Source organism: Calypte anna, chromosome 18 (assembly GCF_003957555.1).
Source record: "Calypte anna isolate BGI_N300 chromosome 18, bCalAnn1_v1.p, whole genome shotgun sequence".
NCBI classification, from domain to species: Eukaryota; Metazoa; Chordata; class Aves; order Apodiformes; family Trochilidae; genus Calypte; species Calypte anna.
This window is the reverse complement of record NC_044263.1, coordinates 6,246,737-6,269,178: the sequence shown is the minus strand read 5'-3', so window position 1 is coordinate 6,269,178 and position 22,442 is coordinate 6,246,737. Positions and strand designations below refer to the sequence as shown.

The following is a 22,442-nucleotide window of genomic DNA, read 5'->3' as shown; positions in this document are numbered from 1 at the left end:
TTGACCCAACCCTTTGACTTCTCTCCTGCTCACCTAAATCGTGTCCATCTTCTTCAACAGATTTCCATGAAGAGAAGACCCACTCTGTATATTCTGAACCTGATCCTCCCAACGTGTGCCCTGTACCTGCTGGACCTGGCTGTGCTGTTTGGACCCAGCTCTTTCGAGGAGAAAATCAATTTCCAGATTGCCATCATCCTCGGCAGCTCCATGTTAGCTGTGATTCTCAACAACATCCTCCCAACCTCCTCCAACAAACCACCCATAATAGGTACCCATCTTTTCTGGCTAAAAACTGATTTTTACACAGGTACCAACCCTGAGGAAGGTTTTTGGGTGTCCACAGACACCTTCATCAACACTGAAGTCCTGAACAGCTTTATCAGTTCCCCCCTTCCCCACCAGGCAGCTGGACAGGATTACATTCAAGAAAACAATGCCAATTATCAAGGGCTTTCTTTGTGCTTTCTTTGTTTTCCTATCCTCCTGTAGTGGTCTTCTTCTTAGGCACCTTCCTGCTCATGATCATAGCTGTGCTGGACACCTTCTTCCTCTTGCACCAGCAGCACAAATTCCTGCGTTTAGAAAAGGTTCTCACAAGTTTCCAACAAGGTAAAACAACCCAGAACCTCTCAAACAAGGAGGTTGGGTACATTTTTCAGCAGGTCCCTCTCAGGAAGGGTGGGTAACCTCAGGGCAACCAGTGCCCCAAATCAGCTGTGGCAGTCACCCACCAATTAATTCCCCTGTTTGCTCTCTGCAGAGGCACACACCAAGCTGGCAGTGGGAAACATGAACAACCAGACCACAAAACCCCTCACCAAGGAAGGTGTCCAACTGCTGAACCTTCCCCAGGAGAGCCCAGAGGAAGGGCAGACAGCCTCACCCCACCAGACACCACAGCAGGACCCAGCCTCACCCCACCAGACACCACAGCTGCACCCATTTCTGCCCATTCTGGAGAAGGTGCTTCTCTACAGTCACTTTGTCCTCTCCCTGCTTTTTTTTGCTGTTATTTTTGTAAAATGGAGCAGCTAGAGACCAGCTCTGCACTTGTTCTCCACTGTGATGCTTCTAACCCCTCCACTGTTATTTTTTCCTGCTTGATTCATCCAGCTGCAGTTGTTCCAGTTGCCTTAATAAATAAAAGTTAACACTAAAAAAACCAATCCCCCAGGGCATGAGATCTGCATGCTTAAGTGCTTTGTACTCTAGTTCAGTAGAACTGTGTATGTTCTTCCTCTGTGGGCTAGAAAGGTATTTGAATAAAACAGTTGTGAAATCTGGGAATAAAACTTTCATTCTCTCTGCCTGTAATTGTTACCACAAAAACAACCAACAGAAAAGTGAGGGAGTTAATGCCCTTCTCCTCACAGAGATGTTTCCATCTGGGGAAAGGTGTTTAAGAATTAAATAACAAACAATGCCAATCAGAAGTGTTTGTATGAGTGTTCTTGTGAGTTTGGGTGAGACCCCTGTCAGTCACAAACCCAGGACAGAGAACACCAGGATCACCAGGATTAACAGGGTGATACTTGAAATGCTTTTAAAAATGTAAAGAATAACTTCATTACTATTTTTCTAAATATATCTCAACATATCCACACTCTTTCAACTCCTTTTGCAACTGCACCTAAACAGTCACAACCAACCTAGAGAAGTCCTAGAGCTCTGCCTGTAGTACTGAGATATTCTCTCCCCCTGCATCACAGATCACTGCTAAACACATCACAGATCACTGCTAAACACACCCCAGCATCTCCAGAGGCTTCATACATCAGCTTCTGAGAAACCATTCCCTGCACCAGGTGGTTACAGAGGGAACAAGTGGCTTATTTAGGTTACAGAAGATGCAACAGGTCTAGCTGGGATCTTAGTTCTTGCATAAAAAACTGTCTCACGGGTAAAAAAACCCAAAAACTTCAGGAAAACTGGGCTGCTTGCAAGTCAGTGCACTGCTCTAGGTCTCTCAATACCCTGTCAGCTGCTGGCTAAGATCTGAGCCCCAGACAGGAGGGAAAGCACTTTATTTGAACAACCAGAGAGCCTGGCAGCTGTTGGGCAAAGCCCTGCAGAGAGGTTTACAGATCAGCAATGGGTTTGTGGGGCCAGTATGGGTACTTCTCCTTGTCCAGTCTGGTCTCGGGGAAGGCATCGTGATAGTCCTCAAGTGTCATCTGGTCGAAGGGAATCATGTTTTTGAACTTCTGCAGCTGAAGGTGGGAGCAGAGACAAACATGTTACACACCCCCTGTCAGCAGGGAGGGAGGAGCAGAGGGGAGAAGCAGCTGTGGCCCAGGCTGGGCTGGAGCAGTCTCCAGACTCACCTGCTGCTCGTACTGCGCCACGCGCGCTTGGGAAGCCTGCACGTACTCGGCCGCACTCTTGGCCTGCAGGGGACAGAGAGGGTGACACCAAAACCCTGAGCTGCAGCATCCCTGCACACACCCCAGGCTTCCAGCTGGCATCCCAATTCATCCTTGTTACACCAGGGAAATGGGGGAATCATCACCACATCCCACTTAGCCAAACCCTGCCTGGTGCAGAGAGCGATTCCAGGGAAGGGTCAGGAAAAAACTCTGTATGGAGAGGGAGAGGAGGCACTGGGATGAGCTGCCCAGGGAGGGGTGGATGCTCCATCCAGGGGGTGGATTCTCCATCCCTGGAGGTTTTTAAGGAGAGCCTGGATGGAGAGGATGGTCTGGGAACCATAGTGGGAGTGGATCAAGGGCTGGAGTTGATGATCTCAGAGGTTCCTTCCCAACCCGGACGGTTCTGTGGTTCTGTGCTGAGCCCAGAGGCAGAGATGCAGATGAAGGGCAGAGCCCTGTCCCATCCCACCCAAGGCCCCTCCCCAGGCAGGGACAACCCTGGCACTTACAGCTTCCTTCTCCTGGGCATCAATTTTGGCACTCTGTGTATCCACGGGCTCAGGAACCTTCAGTGCACTGAACTGGGAATTGAAAGAGAAAATATTTTATATTAAAGGTTTGTTTGACTGAAATCATTAAAAGGTCCCATTGCCCAGCAGCAATTCCCTCTCTCCTTGGACATCCTCACAGCTATCTCAGCTAATGAGCTTTCTCAGACTGATCACTGCAGCTTTTCCATGTCCTCCACTGCTCCCCAGGGAGCTGGAAGCATCAGTTCTGCAGCCCCCCCACACCCCCAGCACTGCAGGGGCAAAGCACAGAGCAGGAAAGCCCAACACCAAACCCTGAGCAGATCCCAGATTTACTTCCCCCAAGGCAAAGCTCCAGGATCCTCCTGAGGTCAGTGTGTCCTTCCCAAGCCTTCAGGCTGATTTTCCTCTCCTGCCCTTCAGCAGCAGCCTGGCTGGGGAATCTCAATCCCTGCTCAGGAAAAGGGCAGCAGCCCCTGCAGACACCCCCCAGCTGCTTCCCTGAGAGCCACAGACCACCTCCTGCCTCCAGGTTGTGAAGGGAAGCACCATAAAAGGGACCTCAGGAGAGGCACTGCTACACTCCTGCAGCCACAGCAACTTTAGAAGTTTTTATGAGGTTTTTCTCTTTCTCAGCACACAGCACCAGAGCTCCTGAGAGCTGGCACTGGAGTGACCTCCAGGTGTGACACTGCCCTGCACCCCCCAGCCCAAACCAACCTCCTCAGCCAGTCCTGGTGGTTTCCTCTGACATTTAAACCTCCCCAAAGCCATCCCCAGCTGAGGAGGAGACTGACCTTCTTCTGAAACTCATCCACCATGCCAGCTTTAGCAACAACAGCCTTGTAGTGAGCCCAGTCAATCTCAGGGGGCTTCTCTGGCAGGGCAGCCAACCTAGAGAGACAAAGGAGAGGAGTCACAGCCAGTGCTGGAGGGAGCCTTGGGCAGTCCTTGCCTCAGTTTCTCTCCAGAGCCTGCTAAGTGCTTTTAAAATCTTTTCATAGTTGTTAACAAGCAGAGCTGAACCATTCCCCCAACCCCCTCTGTAACCAGACAAGAGCTGAGCCCTGCAGCTCTGCTCCGCTTCAAACCTCTACAGGGGGTCTCTGGGTGCACTCAGAAAGGACTGGGCAGTTTTCCAGTCAGCAGAACCAACTGTGACAGCATTCACACCAGCCAGGAGGTGCTGAAGGATTTGGGGAGAATTTGTACAGTGCTTCACAGAGTTTCACAGCTGGAAAGAGGTTCTGACTGTGCCCAAGCAAACTTGTTTCACAGATAAGCTTTTTTTTTTTTTTCCCCCACGTGGCAGCCATTATTTTACTCTCAGGAGGATTAAGTAAAGACGATTTGCCAAAAAAAGCCACCAACTGCCTTGAAGGTGACCTCCTTTACCTCCCTCCAGGGCATTTCTGCGGGACCACAGCCACCCAGAGCAGCTCAGCCCCACACGCTGAGGGGTTCAGCCGAGGGGCTGCGGGCCCAGGAGGGGGCAGGGCAGGGGGGGCCGGGACTCACCGAGCCGACAGCGCATCGCTGCGGGTCTTCAGGGCGTTGAACATCGCCTTCTGGTTGGCGGGCACCCTCTCGCCGAAAGCCACCCAGTCAATGGCCTTGATGGCAGCTCTGCGGCCCGCCATGGCGCCGGGCTGAGGGGACACCAGGTGGGTTAGCGGAGAGGGGGGGGAACGGCTCTAAACCCGGGAATGAGCGCGGAGCAGAGGACTGGGACACGGGGGGGGGCAGCGGGACGGGACGGGAGGGGACGGGACGGGACAGCGCCTCAGGGCCGCGGTGGGGGGGTCACAGGGACCCCGCGCCTCAGCCCAGCCCCGCCACCCAAACCCTCCCCGGCCTCTCCCTCCCTCTCCCGTCTCCCGGGAAGCCCGCATCCCCCCTTCCGGGTCCCTGTCCCGGATCCCCCTCCCCAGGTCTCCCCGGTTCCCCCGGGCCCTTCCCCGCCCTCACCTTCAGTGACCGCCACCGCCGGGCTCAGGGCGCACACCGGAAGTCCCGCCCCCTCGCCCAATCAGAACGCAGCCCCACCGGAAGTTGTCACCCCCCTCCCGGTGACCGCCGCCGCTGACCCGGAAGTGGCGGCGGGGCGGGCGGTGATGGTGGCGCCGGGGCCGTGGTGAGCGGCAGCGCCATGGCCGAGCTGGCGGCTGCAGCCGAGGGGCCGCCGAGGGGCCGCACGCCCAGTCCGGGCCCCGGGGGAACGCCGGGACCTCCAAGCCCCCGTGCGGCCGGAGCGGCGGCGGGGTCCGGCGGGGCCCTGTCCCCTCCCGGTGCGGCCCGGCCGCCTCCCGCCGCTTCCAAGTGGGTGCGGCTGAACGTGGGCGGCACGTACTTCGTCAGCACCCGGCAGACGCTGTGCCGGGAACCCAAGTCCTTCCTGTGCCGCCTCTGCTGCCAGGACGGGCCCGAACTCGGTTCCGACAAGGTGAGGCCGCGGCGGGGATCCGGACCCCATCCCGGGACGGCGAGGGGACCGGGCCCGATCCGTGACCGCCCCTCCCCGGGCCTCCCCAGCCCCCGTGGCAGCCGCTGTCACCGGGGCTCAGTGCCCTGATGGTTCCCGGTGTCCCCAGGGCCCGCACCCCCGGTGCTGCTCGGTGGCCCCCGGGGTGGCCGGGCCCGTGTCCCCATCAGCCCCCCGGGCACACCTCGTGTGACAGATGCCACCTCTGTCCCCAGGTTCAGCTGCACCCCAGGAACGGAGCTCAGAGTTTGTCCCTGTGCTGGGGACCCCCCGGGGCTGCAGCCCCCAGCCCTGAGGGGACCCCTCAGGGAGCAGCCCTGGGGTTGTAGCAGAGAGGGGAGGAGGAGGAAATGTTCCTAGAAACGGGAATTTTAATGGTTTCTCCCCCAGCATGGGTGGATTCCTTTGTCTCCCTTTGCTCTCAGAGGGCAGGCAGAGCACAGGCAGGGTCAGGAGTTCTGAAGTGGTTCCAGTTCCTTGGAAGGATCTCTGGGTTATTCCTGGAGCTGGAGGTTTCCTGAGGGAGCTGCACGAGGCTTTGTGAATACTCCATGGGTCAGAGTCAGGTCCCATCCCTCCCTGCAAAGCTTCATCAAAAGATGAATCCTGGTTGTAATCAAACCAGGAGCAGGGAAGAGAGGAGGTGACATTTCAGGATGGTTTTGCTGATGGCTTCAGGGCAGGCTGAGTGACAGCACAAACCTTCCTGCCCAGGGATTTGAGGGGTGACACAGAAAGAGTTCAGCAGAGGTTTGGTCAGAGCTTCCCAGCTGGCTCAGGAGATGATTTTGGTTGGCAGGAGCTCCAGGGACACAGCTGGGGTGCTGCAATGGGCACCTTCAGGAGCAGAAAAGGAGAAATAAATAAATACATAAATAAATAAAAAAGGAGCTCCTTAAATCAGCACACACTTTGAGAACTGGAGATGCAGCTTTGTGTCCGAGGCTCCGGGTGTGGAAAACAAATGGAGGCAGCAAAGCAACAGCCAGCTCTTGGGTTTTGTTACTGCAGTCTCAGCTCAGCCCTGCTTTTCTCTCCAGGTGACAAATGCTGCTCATGGAAGAGCTGCCACGTTGCTGAGCTGCAGCTTTGTGCAGTTGGGTTCAGACACTGGGAAAAAAAACCCATAATGTCAGTTCAGATGTGGCCTCATTAGTCACCTTGCCCAGGCAAATGAGTCCAGGTTCTCAGAGAGAAGCTGCTCAGTTTATTTTTGTTTTGTTTCCTGTGCCTCTTGCCCATCCCCACTCCCCAGGATGAGACAGGGGCATATCTCATCGACAGAGACCCCACCTACTTTGGTCCAATCCTGAACTACCTCCGACATGGGAAGCTCATCATCAACAAGGAGCTTGCAGAAGAAGGTGAGAGAAAAATCCAGGGTGAGAACTGCCCACCCTGTGGGGTGACATGATCCAGGAGCCCTTGGGAAACCTGCCTGAGCACAGAGGGCTCCTGAGGGGGTGATGTGTGAAGGCACGAGCAGGCTGGGCTTCTCAGCAAGTGCTGCTCTTCACTTTCTTAAGGATTTTTCTTTAATTCTTTAAGGATTAAGTCATGAGATTCTGTCTCTTCCTGAGAGCAGAGCCCTGCAGCTTCCAGCACACCCTTTGCTGCTCTGCTTCCCTCAGACCTGGCTCAGAGGGTCAGAGGCTCAGACCTGGCAGCTCAGCAGCTCTCCACGAGCAGGTGGCTTTGGTGACAGTCCCCAAAATGGGGCTGTGCAAACAAAACAGAGATTGTACCATGAGGCTTCCAATAATTCAGGGAAAGGGGAATAATTTTCCTTACAGATCCTGTGAGCCACACGAGGAGGTGGCAGCTGATTGGTCACCAGGAGCAGGGGCTCGGGGGGGACTTTGAGGGATTTTCTCACCTCTGGGATAGATTTGGGGTCAGGAGTAGGTGTTGCATCCTTGTAGCAGAATCATCTTCACTCTTGGCTGCAGGAAGTAACAGAATTTCTCTGTGTTTGGGTCCTTTCCCAGGGGTTCTGGAAGAAGCTGAGTTTTACAACATCGCGTCCCTGGTGCGGTTGGTGAAGGAGCGGATACGGGACAACGAGAACAGAACCTCCCAAGTAATGCACAGCAACAGCTCTGGGGTGAAGTTACCTATTTTCTGTAGCACAGCAGCAGGACATCTGTGGCTGCAGACACTTTCTGTAGCAGGTGTTGGTGCAGTGCTCAGTTTTAAGGAGGAAAGAAGTGCTTTCAGGTAGATGCAGGGCACGGCAAGGCAGGAATTTCCCTTATGTTTTGTAAGCCCTGAGTCACCTCCTTAGCACTGCAGGGAAAGACAAGCAACAGTTGTTATACAAGAGGGGCCAGGAGCAAAGGTAGGTAGTTATAAACCAAAACATACTGCTCTGGTAGGTGAGGAATAGCTCAAATTCTTCCTTCTCTTTATATTTGTCTCTGTGGTGATTTTTCCCACTGCTGCTCAGCTGATATGAGCACACACAGTAGATTCAATTGCAGAAGAAAAGTGTTTGCAAAACCAGTAAATGGCTTGAAGAGCCAAAGAAGTTTTGCTTTCAGTGGCACTTAGAGGCCTCAAAGACTTTTAAGAGAATTGTGCCAAGTGTCTGTACCAGGCTTAGCATCAGTTGGACAGTCAGAAGGATGAAACATCAGCGAGCCTGTGAGGCTCAGACTGCCTCAAACCACAGAGCAGGAGAGGCTCATTTATTTCCTAGCTTGCTGTAATTACTGAACTCCTGCTCATTGTTACTCTCTGTGCTTTAGGGACCTGTGAAGCACGTGTACAGAGTCCTGCAGTGCCAAGAGGAGGAGCTCACCCAGATGGTGTCCACCATGTCCGACGGGTGGAAGTTTGAGCAGGTACCAAAGAACAGCAGGATCCCTTTGAGAGCTGGGTGGGGAACAGGCAGAGTTTGATACTGAGTTGCTTTGCTCTTCTGAACCAAGCAGCAGTAAGATTACATGAAATAACTGACAGGGTAAGGCAGAATTCACTCATGATGCCATGAGATATTTCATTTTATCTCAGGGCTTCCTTTATCCTTGTCAAATAACAGCAATTCTTCCCTTCTCCTGCATTTTATCACATATACTGTGCTCCAGTACAACAGTTTTATCCAGGAAAAATAATAGAACCCTTTAAACTTCTCTGGAAGCACAAAGCTATCCCTCCTGCCTTCAGTAAAGAGGCACTGAATGATGTGAGAAATACCCTTCCTGCAGATGCCTTTGTCACGCAGCTGGGAGTCACCAAAGCTGCACATGGCCTTAGCTCCAGATTTGGTTTCTGGAATCAAATCCAGTCCTCTTATTTAGGAGGCTGGAGAGCAGGAAAGCAGCTGGCCTGCCTGTTGGTGCTAAATTAAGAAACTGCAGAATCGGCTCTGTGGATTAGAGCTCTGCTCTCTGCCCTGTTCCCTCAGCTCCAGTAGAAGTGGATGTTGTGGGAAATGTGCTGACACGAAGTGAGGCAGAGGATTAGCAGCAGCACTTTGCATCTCTTGTTCATGGGGATCTGCTCTGCCTCTTGCACTGTGGAAAGGCAGCCAAACACTCTTGGCCCTGTGAGCCAGCAGTGAAGGGAAACCTTGTGACCCAGAGCCACTGCCTGCTTTCTGGAAATGAAGCAAAACCAACACCCAGGTTTTGCTGTTCAGAAATTTACTAAAGAGTTTAACCTCTGTAGATGCACACCCCAAACCCAGAAGGCTGTGGGCAGTGCCCTGACACCTTTCCTAGTCTGGCTTTTCAAATCTGTAACAGTAGCATCAAGGTGTCACTTAAAGCAAATGCTCCCTGTTCCTTTCCAGTTCCCTCACTGCCTTTGCACAAACCAGCAAGATCCTATTGCCAAGACCTCCCCCCAGATGTGCAGCCCAGCAGGGCTTCTGCCCTCCCCCAAATCACACCTCTTGGCATGCTGGGACCCCTTGGGAAAGAGGCAGATCTACAAACTGGGCAGCAGACATTCCCTTCATGGGCTCTCCGGATCCTGTCATCTCTTAGCACCAAAAAAATCTGGTTTAGAAACCTGCAGAAAAGCCAGAAGTGGTAAAAGCTGTTGCAAAAAGCCCGATTGTCAGGCTTGGGTTCTCAGAGGAGCATCTGGCCTTGCAGGTTTTCTGCCTTGGACTGAGAACATGAAGGACAGAACAGACATTTACTATTTTAAGCAGAAATCCATTCTCATATCCACCCAGTAGTCTGGAAAATTGCTGTCTTATAAACACATACTTTGTTGAATCAGCAGTGGTGTAAGGTACTGAAATACCCCAAGAGCTTAAACAATCACTACAGGGAGCAGGAAAGGAAAAAAAAAAAATTCTTAATCCTGTGCCTGCCTTCTGCCCTCAGCACAAACTCCATTTAGAGCAGTTCTGGGGGTCAGTCAGTCCAACAGCTGTAACCACACCAAGGGCATCTCTCCGGGGAGTCTCTGTTGGCTGCATCCACCTCAAATGCAGCTATGGAGCTGCCTCTCCTAAAATCCATGAGGACATGGAAGTTCAGGTGCACGTTAGAGTTCCCTGGATACACAGTTGGTGAGATTCACATTGCTTTCCTCAGATTTATTAAATGGAAAGAAGAACTGAGTTGAAAATGACAAATTAGCTCCGTACTCCAGGCTGTCCTTTTAATGTAATAATGAGAAATGAGGCAGATGGCATTGCTTGGACCAAGTCCAAGCCTCACATCACAACAGTAACAGAATATAATCCCATTTATATAGATATCAAGATCCATCCTGACAGCATCTCTGTGAAGAATGGCACCAGTTTGCCACATGTCACTCACCTCATCCAACATCTGTCTCTGCTAAGGAGCTGCACATCAAAGTCAAAAGACAAGTTGAGAGCTGGGTTCAGCACAATCGAGGGCTCCATTACCAGACCCATATCTGAATCAGGTGCAGATCATACTTGGCAAAAAGCCAGATGTGGTTTTCCCTTTTCTGCCCTCAATAACTGGAGAAGGTTCTGTTGTGTTCAGCAGTACCGTTTTGGGCTGGAATTCTTCCCGGGGTCCAGGTGCCACTAGAGGGCTCTGGAGTTTGGTTGTTGTCCCTGCCTTACACACCCAGCAAAGCCTCTGGCACTGGGGACAAGGCAGGTCCAGAACGTCCCTCTCGGGGCAGTCACAGCTCACAGAACAGTTGTAGGAGCAAAGCAGAAGTGGCGACTCACTGAGTGTTACCTTGGCTGTCTCCTGTCTCACAGCTGATCAGCATTGGATCTTCCTATAACTATGGAAATGAAGACCAGGCAGAATTCCTCTGTGTTGTATCCAGGGAGCTCAACAACTCTACCAATGGCATTGTCAAGGAGCCCAGTGAGAAGGCAAAGGTAAGGCCTCTGCTCAGGATTGGCTTGACTTCCCTGGCCCAAAGAAAAAGCTTCTCACACCAGCAGGTCCATAGTTTGCAGAAGTGCCAGCTTTCCTGCCTCCTGTATACATCATCTTCCCCTCTTGGAAATTTTTTTACTGCAGGACAAAAGCTCAGGCTCTTTGTACATTTCAAATTATGACCAAAAAGTTGGAATAGAGAGAGATTTGAGAAAGGAGGACAGGATAGCAAGGAGAGTGGTCACATTTTGTGATTAAAGGATGTTGCAGTGAGAAATGGTTGGGTTTTTTCCCCCTCTTTGTCAGTTTTGGGTTTTTTTTTCCCCTAAGGATAGCAACAAAAGGCAACATTCTAAACTCCCAGCAGTCAGCTAAGAAGGATTTCCAGAGGAGGGCTCAGTCAGCTTTAACCAACCACTCACTTGTTACACTCACCTGGGTCCTTCTTTCCTTTCTCTGCAAAACCAGAAAGACTCTGAACATCAACTTTCACATTCAAACTTACCCAAGGTGTTTCTCACCTCTCTCTTCTTTTTCAGATTCTCCAGGAGCGAGGATCCCGGATGTAATTCCCTGTCCACTCCTTTCCAGCTCCCAGATGTCCACAGGGCAGCCTGGCTGGGCAGAGCATCTCTCCACAGCATCCTGGCCCTTGTACAGTAACCAAGCTAATGCAAAGCAAAGCCAAGCCTGTCCTGCCAATGGTGAATAATTCTGGTCATAACCAAAGGCTTCCCTCTTACCTTGGAAACCAAGGAAGGAAAAGACCCTTCCAGTTGAATATTCCTTTCCACAAGTGTTCATTTGATCTCCTTGGCCAGCACTATATTGAATTTTTCCAACAATGCCTGGGCCAGGTTCCCAGTCAGAGCCTTTGCAAAGGTTGCTCAGGCCCTGGTGATCAATCCCAGCTTCCACAGGCTGGCAGAGGTGGGAAGATGTGGATTTGAGCTGTGCCATTTCTCACACCCAGGGCTCCCACCAGAATAGTGCAGTGGTCTCGCACTGCTCCCCTCCTGACCAGCCAGCCCCCTAAATCAGATCAAAAGGGAGGAACAAAGCAACCAAACAAAACAAAAACAAAAAACCCACACCAACTTTTTCCATTCTTGCTTTGTGTTTGTTCCTCGTTCAGTTCCTAAGAGCTGAGTTCAGATACTGAGGGGAGGGGAGCTGTGTGTGCATCCAGCACAGGTCTTGCTGTTGACACAATTATATGAGGGCTCCTGGCACTTCACAAAGCCCAGTACTTTGCATGCATGAACAGAGAGCCCTGCATCCACCCAGAATAGCTATAGAGTGATAGTTTTGTCCTTTACACTTCTCTGCTGAGGATGCGTGGTGACATCTTCCCCTCCAGTACCTTGCCACAGCCACCTCTTACCCTGGTGCAGAGTCACCAGGTGAGGGAGTTGTTGCTGCCAAGTTCAGCTTTGCCTTGTTTGTCTCCAGCAGCACGGGCTCTCTGTCTCCTTCCTTCTCACCAAGGGAGGGCTTGGGGCAGAGTTGCAGAGTTTCTTTTGTACTGTAGCAGCAGGCAGGTTTGTTTCCACCCCTGAGATTCTTTGCAGAGGAAAACCCCTATTTACACACAGTGATTTATCTGCAGCCCCCTGACATCCCCACCTTTAAGAGATCACCTCAGATTGGGGGGGCATCACAGAGCTGGGGTGGGGGGGGTTGGTGAAAAGTTGCCAAACTGTTGTAATGATGTTTCTTGTCCAAAGTGATGTGTTGACTTCTGTGACTTTTTTTTTTCTTTTTTTTTTTGGAATGCCTTGGATGGATGTGCAAAATGTTCCTTTGTGCCTCTCTTGAATTCTAATCCTAGCCAAACTGCATCACTGCTTCCCCTCTGCTAATCTGTGCCATCCCTAACCAAGGGCATGTCCCTCTTAGTCTGATAAATGGAATTTCTTAGGAATTTGCTGCATGTTTTTTCTCTTTCATCCTGCCATTGTTCTTTGTAGCCCAAGTGTCCAGGCACTTGGTTGAATCTTTTCAAGTCTCAAACTGACATTAAACCCAAAGCTTCAGAACTCACAGACATTGATGAGCTCAGAGTAGATGTTTCTCAATAAGGTATCAGAAAATTCCTCACCTGAACTGAGGAGTTGGGCTCCTTTCTGAAGGCATTCAGCTACCTGTGGTCTCCTTAAAGTTTTGAGGTAGAATTAGGCAGGTTTCCCATTTTATCACTTGCTGCTGGCAGGGCCTTGCAGCAGCAGAACATTACCAGTGGTCCATCAACCAGTTCAGCACAGAAGATGTGCAGCAAAGACACCACTGCATGCTCTGCCTCTTTTCACTCCTGTCTATCCTCTTGCCTGTCTTCTCCCATCCTGCTTTGCCAACGAACCTCCTCTGGTGGAGACTCATTTTCAAGACAGACTGGTTAATTATCTGTGCTAGTTTAATCCTGGTAAAAACAGACAGTGCCAAATGTCTTCAAATTCATGTTGCACCAGTTGCAGCTGGTTGCCATCACACTGAAGATCTTAACCCTTCTTCTCCCCTCCATCTTCCCTTCTTACAACATGGTGAGATGGTCCTGGTGTGACGAGACTGCATGCCTTGGGCTGGGCCTGAATAACACTGTGATGTGTACAGATCTCTCTCCTCTGTCAGTATCTTGTAGCCTCAGTCATCACTTGTCTGTGCTTACAGCTAAGAAATCCATGCATGTATGCCAGTTTGCTGCCTAAAAAACCCTTAAACACCCTCATCAGTCTTCTTCCCCTTCCTCAGAGGAGGGAGTTTCTGGGAACTGGTCATAAATACCAAACTAAAGGCAACAGGAACTGGTCGAGCTGCTTTTGTCACCTTGATGCCAGCCAAGCACCTTGCTGTCCCAGCTGGGGCACTCACAGCACGATTGGTTGCAAAGGGAGATCTTCCCTGCACAGCTCAAGTAGACAAAAATGATACCTCGTTGCTTTCTTATCACCAAAAATGCCATAGGTGGGTTGCCTGATGTGGGAGTGATGCCATCACTCTTCCCCTGAACCACAGAGAGCCTAAAAATCACCATTATCAGCTGAGGGGAACAGCTCTTTAACTCACATGCACAAGGATGATGGTCAGAGTTGCACCTTGGCTTCCCCTGTGCACTGAGGATGTGCTGGGGACTGAGGAGTCCTTGGGTTTGGTTGCAGAGTCCTTTAAGTTCAACAGAAGAAACTGATGGTAGGAAACCACTCGTGGAACTGGACACTGAAGTTCTTGGGCAATATTTAGGACCAGGTGTGCAGTCCATCCAGAGCAGGTACATTCCCAGTGGAGGATTTCTCCTTTCCTGACCATGCTGGCTCATCCTCACCCTGAGGCCAAGGCTGCCCTCAGCATGACAAACCAGTTGCATCCCTTCTGTGCCCAAGACAGGGCTTTTTCCTTTTCCTTCCATTGCCTTTCACTCAGTCACAAGTACATCAAAACTAGCACTGAATTAGCCTGAAATTTGTCCCATTCACTCTAAAAAAGGTAGCAGTAGAGTAGGTGAGCAGGGGTAGATCTAGATATCCAAGGGTGCTTGTTCCTCTTGGGAAGGTTCACTTTAAAAGTATTATTCCTGGGAATGGAGAATAACACACTTTGGGTTTTTTAACCTTTCCCAGTGGCCTAAATTGTTCCATTATGGCAAGACTGGAAATAACCTCTTAAAGTGTCTTTGTTTCTGCACATTTTTAGAAATCAATTTTTCTCAGGGGTGACTGAGTGGGCTGAGACAAAGGGGACAAGGTTTGCTGCCAGGCAGTGGGATGGAGCAGCTCCCCAGTCCTGCAGCTGGGCTGTGGGCTCCTCCCTTTGGGTTTGCCTGCAAACCTGGAGGTTTTGTACAGTTTGTCAGGTGTCAGTGCCCTTTGCTACTGTTTCTCTTTGTTTATTAAATGTGTTTGAATAACAGTTGAGATGCTGTGATTATGATTTTTTTTTTCAATAAAGATTCTGAAATGGGTTTGAAAAGTTTGAACAAAGTCTGCAGCCTGCTGCTTCCTCTGCATCCATTTGCCTCCTCACCACACTGCATTATGGGGAAATAAATGTGAAAATCTGGTACCTGCTTCTGACTCCATTTATAACAATGGTTTGCCAAAGAAGAGATATATAATTAGAAGTATAATTAGATTTTTGAGTGCTTGGTTTCAGACAAAAAAGGCAAACTGAAGCATGGTTCTGATTTTCTGTTTTCCAAAAGAAGCTAAATTTTGCATTTATCTTCACCCTTTCCAGGACACCCACAAACAAGTAGAACATGGATACAAACATTAAACATCAGTAGCTAAGGAAGAAAGAGGATATTTTTTTGGTCAACTTTCATTTCCTGAATGTACTTAATGCTGGCCCATCAGAAGGCAGAAAGCTCTGAGCAGTTCAGACAGCTTTGCCCCTTCCTCTAGCACAAAAGGAACATCTGCAGCTTGCAAACAGCTCTCTGCTTCCTACACGAGACCAAAGAGACAGAGTTCTTGGCATCACCAGGATAAATGGAACCACCACGAGAAAAATAAGGAGTTTCCTAAACCCAGCTTCCTCCCTGCAGCTGATGGAGGCAGAGGCTGCCCTGGCCATGCAGCATTAATGCAGGAACTCTGGACAGTGTTTAAACAGTTGCTCCATTGTCTCCACCCCTAAAAGCCACCCATGCTCCTGGGAGAGCAGTGGATTAGCTAAGGTTGAGTTTCTTTCCTATTTACAGAGCACTCCACCTCAGAAATGCTTGGAATGCAGAGGTACCAACAGATGGAGGCAGTGGGGCAGTGGGAAGGCAAACAGGGGAATCAGATCTCAAAGCTTTGGTGATGCTGGAAGCTGAATAACATTGACAGTTCAGGGCCACCACAGAGGGAAAATGAGGAGGAGCAAAGACCTAAGTGAAGAATGGGAAAAAATTGATTAATTCAGTCTTATTTTACACTATAAGTGGCTGCTGACCACTGTAGCTGCCCTGCAGACATCCTCCTCCTCCTCCCCACCACGATGGGAGCCTTCAAGCAACTGAGCAAGGAGGGGGTGGGCACATCCCCAAACCAGGAGGACAAGACTCATCCCTGCATGGAGCAGTGCCAAGTCAGCAGGCAGCATGGGTTAGTGTAGGAGAGTTCCCTTCAAAGATCCCTGACCTGTGCCAGACCTGACTGCAAGTCTGGACTGCCAGGGAACGTGCCCAGAGCTGTGCTCAAGTGCCAGCAGCATCTTCAGCAGGGAAGGAAAACTGCAGGGCTGACACTGCAGACTCACTCACACTCACAGGGTAGGACTTGTCAGCAGAAATTCAAATTACAGGCAGCATTTCAGCTCTGGGGCCATAACTTCCCTGCCCTCCCAGTTTAGGCCCATCCTATAAAGCCCTGCAGGCTGGAAAAGCCTTTGTGCAGAACCTTCATCCACCTCCAGCTCTGCTGGGCAGGCTGTTCCTCTCACACACGGCTGCATCACCATGCAAAAGGCACACGTGTGACTCTGGTTTCAGTACAAACCACCAGCTGGAGCTCCCAGGCCTTTGTACTATCCCTCATTCCCTCACTTGAGTCTGAGCAACCCACTTATCCCCTCTGAAAAATCATTTCTTCTTGCTGCAGAAAGCCCAGGTGATGTGCCAGCAGTCCCACACAGTGGGAGGTTGTGCTGGTGGGGCAGCCCTGAGTGTACCTTACCCAGGATAAAGAATGAACCCTGTGCATCACCCCAATAAGCAGATCCTCCTATTGCCAGGGGATGGGCCAAAGCTCAGCTCTCCCTGTTGCCAAAACCCAGGCTGCTCTGGACCTGTTGCAACAGGAAAAAGGAAACAGGGGCATGGATTTGCAGCAGAACTGGCCTCAGCAGAAGGTTAGGGTCTTGGCTTTCAGCTGTGTTTGTCAGAGCACCCCAGGCTGCCTCCAAACTCAGCTTCCTCAAGGTGTGGGGTGCTCAGGACAGGCATCTTCCCCAAACAAGCAGCTCCTGTGGACCCAAGGCTGTGCCTGGGGCTGTGCCACTGCCAAGGCAGGAGGTGGACAGCAGCACAAAAAATACTCAAGGAACTTGGTATTTGTCCATGGCAGGATTTAGTCCCTCCTGCTCCCCAGAGGCAAATAGGGGAAATAAATTCCCCAGGTGGCTCTTCCAGGTGCTTGGGAGGAAGATGAGGAACAAAAGATCCCTGGGGTTTTCCAATAGCTACAGGGTAATGTCAGTAGCACACACACTTCTGAGCTGCAGAGAGACTTTAAACCCCTTAACCAGCCTTTTCTACATTGGAAAGGGTACGAAGGGATCAATCCCACATCCCTCCTCTGGAAGAAAAGACTCAGGCTCCCACCAGGGCTGAGCCCACTCTGGGTACTCTGTTGTGCCCAGTGATCACCCAGCTCCCTGGTTGGTCTCCCCCCAAACCTCAAAGCTCCCATCAGTCACAGCTTGTCCCTGCCAGCTTTGCCTGGAGCACAATTCATTTGTTTTTTCTGGCCTGCCCTCTCACATCTGTGAACAAAGAAGAAACCCAAATTGACTTTAAATACATGAAAGGGATTTAGCAGCATCAAGGCACCCATCAGCATCCAACTGCTTGGCCTGGGGCTCCAGCAAAGAGCAGTGGAAACTGCTGCTGCATTTCCCCTCCCCGCACACATCTTGGGGGGGTGAGACCTGGCCAGAGCAAACAAATGCATCTTGCACAACCTGTACACTGCTCTGCTCTGCCTCAGGCTCTCGTGTGAAGAGGAAGGTCAGTTTGACACTCACCCACCCACCTGCTCCCAGAAGAAGGTAATCAAGCCAGATCTATTTGCAGACAGAAAGCCTGAAGATATTTTCACCCCAGCTTAGTGAGTTGTTTGGGAAACAAGGGCCTCAGCCATGTCCTTCCACCTAGATCTGGTTTTGAAGCAGTCACTGAAGGTTTAACTCAACTTTCACACGGACAAATAAACCTCCATGCATTCACTCTTCCATGGCTGGAGAACCAGGATGGTTTCTCCAAACCACAGGGAAGGAGGAGCTGCAATCTCCCAGCAATTGCCTCCAGGTGGTGGTGATGAGCAAAGGCATCAATATTCCACCTTCCAGCAATATTTCCTACTGGAGGCCTCCACCCTTCTAGGGTTTCCCCAGACTGCAGCAGATGGGAATCTGAGACAATTTGATCTTCAGTCTGAAGTGCAAAGAGCCCTCAACCTTCACAGGTGGCAGACAGACCCTGTGTGAGCTGAGAGCTCAGCTGGGCTCCACCTCACCAAGAAAACCCTTGGGAAAAGAGAGAACCTTTCCACCCATGAAGTTCACAGAGCAGTCTGGGCAGCAGGTCCCTCAGCACAGCCAGAAAAACATGCACCAGTGATCCCGATTAATTCAAATGACAGTGGCTAAAAATGAGGAGAAGTGTTTGGGCAACCAAGCAAAGAGCCAGGACTTTAACCCAGGCACTGAATTCAAGATGGCTCAAAAAGCAGTCAGCTCAGTCACCAGAGGACTAGAAAATAATGAATGCTCATCCTAATGGCTCAGGGGGTTTTCACCTAAAATTTGAACCTGGCTGGGATAGCAGAGCATCTGCTGAGAACTGCACAGCCAAAGCTCTTGGCTAGCTGCACCCAAAAACCTGCTGGCTTCCTAAAAACCATGTTCCACAGGTTCTGGCTGCACACTTTCACCTGCAGCACTGCTTTGGGAAGGAACGGACAAGATAGATGCCAGAATTGACCAAACAGAGTATTCCAACACATACACATCACACTCAGTATAAACGTGAGGCATCACGAGGGCCAAGCCAGATTTCCTGCTTCCAGCTTCCAGCTGCCTGCCTTTCCTGCTTCCCTTCCTTCACCCGGCATCCTGGAAGGATTCCATCTGTTCCTCTGCCTGTGGTCCTGATCCGTGCCAGCCCATATCTGTGTGTTCCTGCCTCCAGTTCCCGACTGCTGCCGACTCCAGGAGTCCAGCCTGGACTTTCCCAGGGCTGCCCTGCAGCCTCGGTGGTGACGTGAGAGTTATTGGGGAAAAGGGGGAGAAATGTGGTTTCCATTTTCCTGTATATCTGTATATATTTAGTAATTTTTCCTATTTATCATTACTGTTTCATTAAAGTTGTGTAGTTTAGTTTCCAACCCATCAGTCTCTCTCCTTTATTCTCTCTCCTTTCTTTATCAGGCAGGAGAGAGAGATTGATAGAGAGTGTCTGTTACTCAGTTTAATTGCCAGACCAGTGTTAAACCCTGACATCAGTAAAAGCCAAGCTGAACAACAACTCAGGGCACTACATCTGGCAGACAGATGTTCACCCTTGCCGAGGCTCAGGGTCCCCAGACATCAATCCATGGGAGAGATAAGGAGCAGCAGGGTTAGACTGACACAGCCCCCTGTCCCCTCCTCATTGACTCAGAGTTTTCATACAGGTGATGAAAAGTTAACTCCATTTCTTCAAAAGTTCCACTCCTCAGGGAACACAACACCCTCCTCACTTTCGCAAATGCAGGAAAAGAATGTAAGAAAACCACCAGCAGCTTCCAGATATCCTCAGATCCTCAGCCAGATCCCTAGCAGAGACCTCTGCCCATTTGGGTGGCTCCGTGCCAGCATCAGTGCCCAGCTCTGCCTTGCTCCTGGGGCAGAATCAACCCAAGCACAGGGTAATGGGTGAGGTCAGGATGTCACACACACAATTCCAAAGCCACCTCCAGGTTGAATTTACACAACCACATCTTTCTCAGGGACATCTCCAGTACCATCCCCATCATCTTGGGAAGAGGTCTCACTCCTGGCACCAACCTGCCCAGGCTCTGGGAAAGGCAGTGACCAGAGGGGACAGAGGAAACTGGGAGGCCAAGGGGCAGCTCAAATGGTTCTCCCACCAGCCAGAGATTTGCCACCCAGGTAAAAAACAGGGACAAGCCACATCTTGCTGGATTCCTGGGAGCTGCTGGGATCTGCCAGTGCATGCTCTGGTGTCAGCTGCTTCCTCATCCCCCATTTCCCATCTCCCTGCCACGCAGCATTATCCCTGGTACTGTCTAATGCTCATGAAACCTAGTCCCAAAAGTACAATTTCTTACCCAGTGTTACACTTTATTGCTGATTGGTGAGTGTAAAGCAGCCAGGCAGATCCCAAAGCAGCCCAGGACAGCAGAAACCAGCAGTAAGACAGAGAGAGGAGCCAGCTAGGTAAGGAGCTGGGATTAAATACAGCTGAGAAACAAATGGGGTGGAGGGTGCATGGGAGGAGCCCCCAGATGAGGCTGCTTGGGCTAATTAAGTCCTATTAATGCAGCAGGACCCTGACACCCTTTGCTGGGGGAGAATGTGGGATCAATGCTAAAGGCAGTGCTTGGGAAACTCCTGATAAACCAGCACTTTCCCCATCCTCAGCACAGTCCTGTTTTCTCAGCTGCTCCATAGGTGTTTTGCCTGGGCTGTTCAGATCCTGTCCTTGTCTCAGTCTCAGGCCAGGAATCTGCTTTCAGGTGCTTGGAGAGTGAAGTTTCTGCTGGGTCTGTCTGGGTTTAAGGGAAGGATCAGAGAAGGTGTTACATTTGGGCCTGGCACAGGAATAGCTCTCTGCAGTCCCACAGCTGAAATGTCTATTATTTTCCCTTGCCTTAAAAAAAAAAAAAACAAAACCAAAACCAAACCACCACACACACACTTCCTCTGCAAGGCTGAATCTGTCAGGGGATTTGCTAATCTGGATCTCTAGAACCATTTCAGGCAGTCTCTCTCAAAAACAATTTGTAAGCTTTGAGGCATTTGCACTTTGGCTTCCAGGCACAGGATCTGCCTCAAGATCAGGACTGGCTCACAGAGCCACAAAATGCCAGGAAGGACATGGACAGAGCAGGGGACTTGCAGCCACCTCCACTGAGCCCCAGGCATCCACCTCTCTCTTCAGGGCTCTCAGCAATTGCTGACAAGTGGCATCCTGCAGCTTCCAGCCCTCAGCACTGCTTGGAATCCAAGGGAGATCTGGATTCTCTGCTGTTAGCTTACTGGGTGACCTTGGAAAAGCCAGCTGGGATGGAGTGTAGCTCACCTGGGTGAGGACAGCAGAAGAAGTCAAGACCTCAGGATTAAAAGGTACTTAAAAAGTCACTCATAAAAGTATTCATCTATGAAGTGCTTGGCTTTCCTACCCCCAACAGACACTGAGTGACCCCAAAAAACAGTTTACCCCCCCACTCAGTTGACAGTAAACATCTCACTCTGTGCACACAGCCTGTTTTATACACATTCATAAACCCCATGCCCAGCACTCATTGGGGCTGAGCTGGGGTGGCAGGAGGAGGATGCTGCAAGCTACAAATCAAACACCTAACACACCCCAAACAAGAAACTTCCTCCTCCCATTTCCAGCCCCATCCCAATCTGCAGGCATTGCCTGGGCTCTGAATGCCCCTCCAAGCCCCATCGCTGGGGGCAGCAGTTCTGTCCCCCCAGACACTTGTGACTGTCCCACCAGACCCTGCAGCTGAGTGTCCCTCCCGTGTGGCTCCAGGGGACAACTGGGCTCCTCGGCTGCCATGGAGGAACCCACTGGCCACAAAGTGACTGAGGTAGGGAGGTGGACAGACAGACAGACCATTGTCATTTGCAGGTGAAATATAAACCTCTTCCTAGGAGCTGAGCTGCAAATTTCCTTCTGTTTCTCAGCAGAAAGGGCTGTCTGACCTTGCAGGGTGCCCTCATCCCAGCAACTGCTTCTCCCCTATCACAGCTGAGGGAAACTGAGGCATGGAAGAAGCAGGGAGAATCACTGTGTGAGCACTCCTGTTCTGTTGTCATAAACAACAGCTACAAAGGAAAGCCAAGAAGGTTTGAATCCTGCTGTTTTGGGGTTCACTGGAAGAAGAAGAAACACTCAGACCTAAATGAAAGAGAATCAGCTCCTCAGGGCAGGCTGCCAGAGTGTCCAGAAAGGAAGGATGAAGCCAGCAGTGTGCTGTCCCCTGTCCCATCCAGGGCATCTGTCCCTCTGCAGGCATGGCACAGGCTGGAAAAGGGAAGAACCTTTGTACCACTTCATCTGCTCCCAACAAAAGCTCAGTGTTTGCAGTAGGCACCCAGGTGTGGCAATTACTGTGAACTTCAATCCTCTTCCCAACACTATTAGCACAAGTACACGTGTGAACAACCTGCCTGTGCTCCACAAATGTCCCTGGTGTCTCCTGTTCACATCCCAGCACCAGGAGCAGGTTGGGTGAGAACACCAAGCCCACAGGAGCACACACTACCCCTCCACCTTTGCACTGCCCACCCTCTCTACTTGTCCTGGGAAGGGTTAAACCAAGGGTTTGCACTGGTGGGTGTGGAACAAACTCCTTCCTTGACCTTTCTGCAGGGAGGAGGCAGTGAGGAGGCCTTGAGGTTCTTGCCAGCGAATCTCCAGGGTCTTCCAGGCTGGGCTGTCCAGGGCCAGAGGTGGATGCAAGGCATGGGGTCTGCAGGTGAGCAGGTACCCAGGGAGATGTGAGGAGAGCCAGGAATCTTCTGCTGGACAAACTGAGGAGTTGGAGAGGGCAGCTGGGAACAGAGAGGAGCTGTGCCTCTGCCTTTTTTTGCAGGTTTGCTGTTGCCGGGGTGAGGTTTTTAGGCTGCCATCCAGCTAATTCACACCAGAGAGACAAGCACTTGAATTAGTTGCATTATCTGTGCCCAGCTAAAGTGGACAAAGGATTAAAGTGTGCTGAGCACCACCACCGTGATTTGCATCTCAGAGCCCCTTCCCACGGGCCCCCTCTGCTGCCGGCCTGTTTTTTTCTTT

The 22,442-nt window shown here is 51.0% G+C and overlaps 2 protein-coding genes across 2 annotated transcripts; one reads left to right on the top strand and one right to left on the bottom strand.

The window, feature by feature from the left end:
• Positions 1-2,009: 2,009 nt before the first annotated feature.
• On the bottom strand, positions 2,010-4,935 carry ATP5PD (ATP synthase peripheral stalk subunit d). The gene is made up of 6 exons (XM_030461601.1): positions 4,871-4,935; positions 4,421-4,550; positions 3,700-3,796; positions 2,882-2,953; positions 2,328-2,390; positions 2,010-2,213 (listed from the first exon to the last, which is right to left on the bottom strand). Exons 2-6 carry the CDS (start codon positions 4,540-4,542, stop codon positions 2,082-2,084), a joined length of 486 nt encoding a protein of 161 aa, XP_030317461.1. The 5' UTR covers positions 4,543-4,550; positions 4,871-4,935; the 3' UTR covers positions 2,010-2,081.
• A 101-nt stretch (positions 4,936-5,036) lies between these two features.
• Positions 5,037-14,619, top strand: KCTD2 (potassium channel tetramerization domain containing 2). The gene is made up of 6 exons (XM_030461590.1): positions 5,037-5,345; positions 6,640-6,748; positions 7,373-7,464; positions 8,132-8,227; positions 10,585-10,710; positions 11,251-14,619. Exons 1-6 carry the CDS (start codon positions 5,052-5,054, stop codon positions 11,278-11,280), a joined length of 747 nt encoding a protein of 248 aa, XP_030317450.1. The 5' UTR covers positions 5,037-5,051; the 3' UTR covers positions 11,281-14,619.
• Positions 14,620-22,442: the final 7,823 nt, after the last annotated feature.

Coding starts and splice junctions, on each gene's coding strand:
- ATP5PD (XM_030461601.1), bottom strand. CDS start 4,542: ATGGCGGGCCGCAGAGCTGCCATCAAGGCCATTGACTGGGTGGCTTTC. Junction 2,954..3,699: donor TGGATGAGTTTCAGAAGAAG/GTCAGTCTCCTC, acceptor TTCAATTCCCAG/TTCAGTGCACTGAAGGTTCC. Junction 2,214..2,327: donor TGGCGCAGTACGAGCAGCAG/GTGAGTCTGGAG, acceptor TCCCACCTTCAG/CTGCAGAAGTTCAAAAACAT.
- KCTD2 (XM_030461590.1), top strand. CDS start 5,052: ATGGCCGAGCTGGCGGCTGCAGCCGAGGGGCCGCCGAGGGGCCGCACG. Junction 8,228..10,584: donor ACGGGTGGAAGTTTGAGCAG/GTACCAAAGAAC, acceptor CCTGTCTCACAG/CTGATCAGCATTGGATCTTC. Junction 10,711..11,250: donor AGCCCAGTGAGAAGGCAAAG/GTAAGGCCTCTG, acceptor CTTCTTTTTCAG/ATTCTCCAGGAGCGAGGATC.